At 33.5% G+C, this 7,299-nt stretch overlaps 1 protein-coding gene across 1 annotated transcript; it reads right to left on the bottom strand.

Moving 5' to 3' along the window:
- Positions 1–1,289: 1,289 nt before the first annotated feature.
- LOC145117436 (eukaryotic initiation factor 4A-15) lies at positions 1,290–4,150 on the bottom strand. Its single transcript, XM_079053726.1, has 5 exons — positions 3,988–4,150; positions 2,987–3,056; positions 2,779–2,885; positions 2,260–2,690; positions 1,290–2,191 (listed from the first exon to the last, which is right to left on the bottom strand). Exons 2-5 carry the CDS (start codon positions 3,052–3,054, stop codon positions 1,556–1,558), a joined length of 1,242 nt encoding a protein of 413 aa, XP_078909852.1. The 5' UTR covers positions 3,055–3,056; positions 3,988–4,150; the 3' UTR covers positions 1,290–1,555.
- Between the last annotated feature and the right edge of the window lie 3,149 nt (positions 4,151–7,299).

The raw sequence follows: 7,299 nt of genomic DNA, 5'->3' as shown, positions 1-7,299 counted from the left end.
GAGTTTAGAAAAATAAAGGTTACGAAGAGGGATGAAGGTTTTATACTGTTTGATAGGATCCAACTTGCAAGCGAGCGAGACTTCACATGTTGCCGAATTACATATTTACCCCTGAACATAAGTTCATAACACTAAAAAATGCTTGGCGTTTTGAAATATTTTATCAAAACATTAAAAAAAATATACATATTTAATGTACCCTTAATTAAGCAAAACATTAGAAAATGCCGAAATTGCATATTTAATTAATCAATCAACTTTTCCCATTTTCTCATAAAGGTAGCTAACTTATTTTCTTATTTACACCCATGATCTTTGATGTACATATGAAATTAAAGTCGTTAAAGAATGTTTGTTAAATGGAATGTGTGAATATCGAATTGAAGTTTGAAACTTTGGGTTTGTACAAGACAAAGTCATTCAAGTAGAATTGGACAGCAATTAAGTCAAAGTAATTTAATTGGAAAAATGAAAATAACTAACCAAAGTTAATATTATGCAAATAACCAAAAACTATATTTTTTGAAAAATGAACAACATTTCTAAAATAGGTCATTTTGAATCACTCAAAAATACTTTTTTCCCGACTAGAAATTGCATTTCAGTCCGGAATTCCGGATTTCGAAAAGAAAAATCAAGAATTTTAAAATTAAGTATGAAATTTGATTAACAATTTCGGAATTTTGATAAAAAAATACTTTCTTTTTTACAAAAATCAAACTAAAGTTTAAAAACATAGCAAATGAGAAGTACACCAGATACAATGACTTAAAATCAAGCATTTGATTGAAAATGATACTGATACTTTGAAATTGACATTTCAAACATTGATGGTGAGAGTTTTAATAAAAAAAAATGTGCAAATGAGAAAAAATTCACTAAATATTTTTTGTCAGTGAAATGTCAAAACAAGTTTGTTTGTAATCAGCGGAGAAAGTGATATTTCTACAAAACAGAAAAACGTGACTATTTTTATTGAAAACCTCATTTTTAATGACTAGATTAATCTATATTCTTTAAATTAGTAATAAGATGAATTCCACATAGTTTACACAATTTTAATTCATCATAAACTACGCAACCGGTTCTTTTCAGATTATTCGGTTGCAAAACACTTAATTTAACCAATTTCAAAAAATTTAACTTTAATAGAGATAAACATAAATCAAGATGATAAAATACATTGGGCGACCTATTCTTTTACGTCTGTGTCAGCACCTTTCATGGGTAAAAACAAACCTTCAAAATCAGAAACTCACCCAATAATACAATTATAGCAACAAATCACATAAACAAACAAATCCATACACATTGACGGGTAAAAAAGAAACTTTTAAAAGTACAAACACAAGTCGCAAAATTTGGCAACACAACAAGAAGAAACACATTGCCAATTCGCATAATATCTTATAACACAAAAAGTCTTCCACCATCATCATAAACATAACTTAAAACAAACAAAACCGATAACGATAACAATAACAATAATAATAATAATAGTATTAGTAAATCCCAAAAACAGCCTCTAAACCTTTTTCTTTCTTACTTCACAATCTTATATGAGATCCGCAACATTCGAAGGCAACTCCTCCACCACAACATTATAAAACTTCTGAATATCCGCAAGCATCCGTTCATCATCCAAAGTCACAAAATTAATGGCCACACCCTTTCTCCCAAACCTCCCACTTCGCCCAATCCTATGAAGATAATTCTCAGGCTGTGTTGGAAGATCATAATTGATAACAAGTGACACCTGTTGCACATCAATCCCACGTGCCAAAAGATCTGTAGTGATCAACACACGTGAAGATCCCGATCGAAACTCCCGCATGATGATGTCACGCGTGTTTTGGTCCATGTCACCGTGGGTGGCCGAGACAGTGTGGTCCCGGGAACGCATTTTGTCGGTCAACCAGTCAACCTTTCGGCGCGTATTTACGAAAATAACACTCTGGGTGATTGCTAGGGTTTCGTAAAGGTCACAGAGTGTTTCGAGTTTCCATTCTTCTTTTTCAACATTCACATAAAACTGTTTGATACCTTCGAGGGTAAGTTCGTCTCTTTTCACCAAAATCCTCACGGGTTTGTTCATGAACTTCCGGGTGATTTCTAAAGCTTCTGGTGGCATTGTAGCGGAGAACACACCCACTTGGACTTTCGATGGTAACAACTGGAAGATATCATAGATCTAAAAAAAAAAAAAAATTAAATCACTCGCTTTTAAGAAGATTAAGGGTTCAAGATTGGAAAAAGTACCTGATCTTTGAAACCTCTTGAGAGCATTTCATCAGCTTCATCCAAGACAAACATCTTGATGTAATCGGCACGTAGTGACTGCCTCCTGAGCATGTCAAAGACACGTCCAGGTGTCCCAACAACCACGTGGACCCCAGCAGAGAGGATCCTCTGATCCTCACGAACACTGGTCCCTCCCACGCACGCGTGGACTTTGACTCCAAGGTAGTCCCCTAGGGCCCGCATGACTTTTTCAATTTGTTGAGCAAGTTCACGAGTGGGTGCAAGTACCAAAGCTTGACACTCGACTACATTGTAGTCAAGTTGTTGAAGGATTCCAGAGCAAAAGGTTGCAGTCTTTCCTGTTCCTGATTGAGCTTGTTGGATCACATCAAGACCCTTGCAGAATGGGACTATTCCCCTTTGTTGAATTGCAGATGGTTTTTCAAAACCTGGTTATTAAATTTTCATGTTGACATGTTAGAAACTTATAATATGTGTTGATATGAAACAAATATGATTAGTTGAGTACTGATTTACCATATGCATAGATGCCTCTCAAGAGGTTTTCTTGCAAACCCATGGCATCAAAACTATCATAAACTTCATCGTATGAGGTGAAAAAGTCTTGGCCATCGGTTGAAAGCCTGTAGTAGTAGTAATAAAAGAAAGTAATTATCACATGAAAGTAAAGGTTAAATGGATAATCTTTTTAGAATAGTGTGAAGAGGTGAAATGAAAAACTTACAATTCATTCATTTTGGAATCAAATTGCTGAGCATTAAACTGGGAACCTTCTGGTGCTGCTCCTGCCATGACTGAAAGACAAACAAAGGGTTAGTAACTTAGTTTTTCCCTTAATCTTCCATAAATGAAGTATAACCTTGAGATATTATGACATATTCAATATTATGAGTATGATTTGATGTTGCTCTTAATGAAGTATTTGACACATAAATCATTCTACATGGACAAAGCCACATTGTATAAGCATATGGCTATGCTTTTCATTGATTATCAAACAAAAAACATGAAATTACTCTAAAAGTTATGCTGGAGGGGTGTCATGAATGCTGACATGCTACAAAAAACCAACAAAGAAGACAAAAATATACATATAATACATGTATATAGGGTGATAGGATAGAAAAATATAATATGCAATTATCTAGAACATAGATGGCGTCAGCTATATTTAGTTCGTCATTGTACAAGCTTTAATTGATCTTTGTAGAACCAAAAAAAATCATCTCTGGAATCTTCTTTTAGGATTTCTTTACAAAATTTCAACTATCATCCAGTCTATAAGCAAACTGTTAGTAATCAGTGTGTTTTGTAGTCCTAACAGTGAATCGCAAAGAGATTTCCTTCATTAACAACATCAACAAGTTATTTCATCGGGTACGCACAAAATCTAATCCTCAGATTACAAATCACATCTTTTAAAGTTCACAAATCTACACTGATCTGGATGGGCTCTTGAATTTGAAGCTACGTTGCGATTCAATCCGAAATAATAATATACGAATCTCCAAAAACTGGAAAGCAGAGTACTTAACTTACAAAGTGAATAAAGAAACAGCCCTTTATCATCTACAAAGATTAGCTATATAAATCGATCTACGAATACATAAAACCTAGATCGTAAAAACATAGACTGATACATATACACACAACAACAGAATATCGAGTAACCATAAAGCTGGATGAAAAAGATTAAATTAGAGTAAAAGTAGGGATCTACAGCACCTGATTTGCAGATTGGTGGAAAGATTTAGAGAAAAAGTTGAGAGATTTTTGAGGAGGCTTTTTAGGGTTTTCTCAAACTCCTCGGGTGGCCGTGGAGTTGAGGGAATTTGAGTGCGAGTGAAAGAAAAGGGTGTGTGTTTTGAGATGAGTATTGAACGGGAAAATCTTACCCTATTTTTACTCCTTTTATTTCTTGACGATTTTGCCCTTTGTTCTATATTGACGATTCTACCCCTGGTTCTTTTTTTCTTGACGATTTTATCCCTGGTTTCTTTTTAGCTGGACGATTTTACCCATGGTTTCTTTGATATGAAAATATCAAAGTTTTCTCTATTATTATTATTATTATTATTTTACTTTTCATAAATTAAAATTTCATGGACGTGGCAACTACGCAGAGGCCACTAATTCTTTTGTTTTTTATGTGTATTATTATTTTCTGGCAAGAAAAGATATCCCTTACTTAGACGTGGCAAATTTGGTTTGTTAAACATGTATTAAAAGAAGCTTTCTTGGTATTGGGTTTACCTTTTTTTCATAGAACGGACGGTCTATATATTCTAATAACTTTTAAATCATTTTTATTTTTATTTATGTCGCTAACAAGATTTAAACCATCTATGTTTGTTAAGGATTTACATGAAAGTATGTTTCTTATCTATATTTTCATGATAAATTTATGTTTCTTATCTATATTTTCATGATAAATTTATTAAAATACTTGTATCATTATAAGGATAAAAATAAATTATTTCTAATTTATTCATCTCAAATTACTATAAAAAGGTTAGCGTTGTGAGAAGATCATTTTTTGGTAGTTAAAAAGAATAACCATCATATCCGCAAATTAAAGGTCGTGATGTTGCGATAAAAATAAATTATTTCTAATTTATTCATCTCAAATTACTATAAAAAGGTTAGCGTTGTGAGAATATCATTTTTTTTAGTTAAAAAGAATAACATTTTTATGCAAGGTCACCAAACATGAGAAACCGTGTATGGAAAATCAACACGCGTTCATACCATTTGCATTTGATACATTTGGCTTCCTTGCGTCGGATGCGGTGGAGCTTCTTAGTAGACTACAACGGATCATGCATAATAATGTTATATCCCCTAGATCTATGGATGTAGTCTTCAAAAGAATTGACTTTACCATACAAAAGGGCTTAGCGGCGCAACTTGTTCCTCGTTTGCATTCTCATTCGTTGTATGATGATAACTAAAATGTCTATTTTTATATATTGTATTTTTCACAAAAAAAAAAAAAAAAAAAAAAAAAAGAATAACCATCATATCCGCAAATTAAAGGTCGTGATGTTGCGATAACACTTTATTCTAGTATAGAATGAACATTGAAAACTCATGATTAAAAATATGTTTCATGATAACATTTTTTTCTCACATTTGTCGTTGATAGTTGGGCTCATCGGAGTGGTGTGGCGAAGGAAGCGTGTTATCGATATGGATGTAACGACCATGTAAAAGATTAGCAATGGAGTATTCTTTTTATGATGAAGTTGACTAGTTGTTGACATGAACATAACAAACTTTTCAATAATCAAATGATTATACAAAGCCATTACATGTATATTCACAAACAAAACAAATATTACAAATTTACAATGAACAATGTGAAAATCAAAACAATTATTAGTAAAACAACCATAAGTATAATAACACTTATAAACTTATGTTCTTCCAACGTTAAACTATCATTTGTGTTTTTCTTCAACGCTAATTGCATTTCCTTCCAACCCGGCTGCATATCCTTCAACTCCTCTTGCAGTTCAAAAAGCAAGTCTTTGTAGCTTTGTAGAGTTAGTTCTTCGTCTATCAATCTAAAATATTTACAATCTTTTCTATTGTGTTATAAAAAATACAACATTAAAGTTATTTGAAATTAAATAAATCTGAGTTCGCTACACTTCCTACTTAGACATTTTGAACAAAAACTTGAAATTATGGCAACCCAAAAACTTTCGAACAGGGTCAGTGGAGTCCAGGACTTAAATATAAAGCTTCCACGTCATAGTGACACATTTTGAAATTGTTGGGTGCTTGTGGCAAGAGACTTCACGATGTCCTCAAGTGACATTCTAAAACTACTAGATTGAGATTGATGAGGTTGTTGTTGTGGGCAATGTTGTTGATGATATGGGTTGGATAGATAATACGACTAGTGTTGGTAGGGATGTTGTTGTGGGTATGGGGTCTTATCAAGACATTCTGTGGAAGTGGTATTGGGCTACAACTTAAATTGGGATTTGGCCTCCAACTCAAATTATAAGCATTTTGATATTTTGTAGCTTGCCATGTTGACCTTGATATCCTCCCATAGCATTCATATTTTCACATCGTCATGTAAAATGGGACACATATTTATATGATAACCCATTATAGCACAAATACCACACACCTTAAATTGTTGACTATCTCTAATTGCCAACTTTTGAACAACGGTGGTCAAATACACTAGCTTAGACTCGATGTTAGATATGCCAACTTCATTCACTTTATGGTGTATATATGTCTTCATATCTTGGCGATGACCAAAGTGTTGAGTGTTGGCGGCCATGGTATTGAGAAGTTGTCTATTTTGTTGTGGCGGTTTGCTAAAGATGTCACCACCACTTAAGCATCAATGAGTCACATCTCCATTTGTAACAAGCCTTCATAAAAAGTGTTATATAAAGAGTTTTTTGGGAATTTAATGTGTGGACAACTTAAACATAAACTTTAAATCCTTCTGAATACCTGTGAAGCGTTTTTTTTACCTTGACGAATTCCACGAATTATTTTTTTTAAGACGAGACACTTTTGAAGTAGGATATAAATTGTCTATGAAAGCTCTTTCCATATTGACCCACATGTTTATCGATTCTCGTGGAAGATAAAACAACCAATATTTTGATCTATCACCCAAAGAAAAAGGGATTGCCCTTAACTTAAATTGCTCATCTGTAACATCCTTATGGGTTCATACTAGTGCAAATAGTGTGAAACATATTCAAATGTTTATGTGGGTCTTCATCTCCAAACCATAATAAGTGGGAAGATGGTGAACCGAACTTGAATTTAATTTTGAACCCCCTTCAAGAATGGGGTAATTGATGCCAGTGGGTGTTTGAGTGACATAGGTTTCCTTCATTTATCTTAAGGTTCTTTCGGTTACTTCTTACCCCTCCAGTAGATTGTGTGGTTGATATGGGTAGGTGTTTCGGGTTGTATCGAATTTCTTCGGTAGTGTTTGGTGTGGTTTCGATAAGAAGTGTTTTAGGAATGACTTGGCAGAGATATGGGCTTGATTTG

Source organism: Lactuca virosa, chromosome 5 (genome assembly GCF_052849685.1).
Source record: "Lactuca virosa cultivar CGN04683 chromosome 5, Lactuca_virosa_CGN04683_v6, whole genome shotgun sequence".
Lineage (NCBI taxonomy): Eukaryota > Viridiplantae > Streptophyta > Magnoliopsida > Asterales > Asteraceae > Lactuca > Lactuca virosa.
Note: the sequence above shows the minus strand (reverse complement) of the source record. Positions and strands in the feature narration are given on the sequence as shown.

Coding starts and splice junctions, on each gene's coding strand:
- LOC145117436 (XM_079053726.1), bottom strand. CDS start 3,054: ATGGCAGGAGCAGCACCAGAAGGTTCCCAGTTTAATGCTCAGCAATTT. Junction 2,691..2,778: donor GAGAGGCATCTATGCATATG/GTAAATCAGTAC, acceptor TTTAATAACCAG/GTTTTGAAAAACCATCTGCA. Junction 2,192..2,259: donor CAAGAGGTTTCAAAGATCAG/GTACTTTTTCCA, acceptor TTTTTTTTTTAG/ATCTATGATATCTTCCAGTT.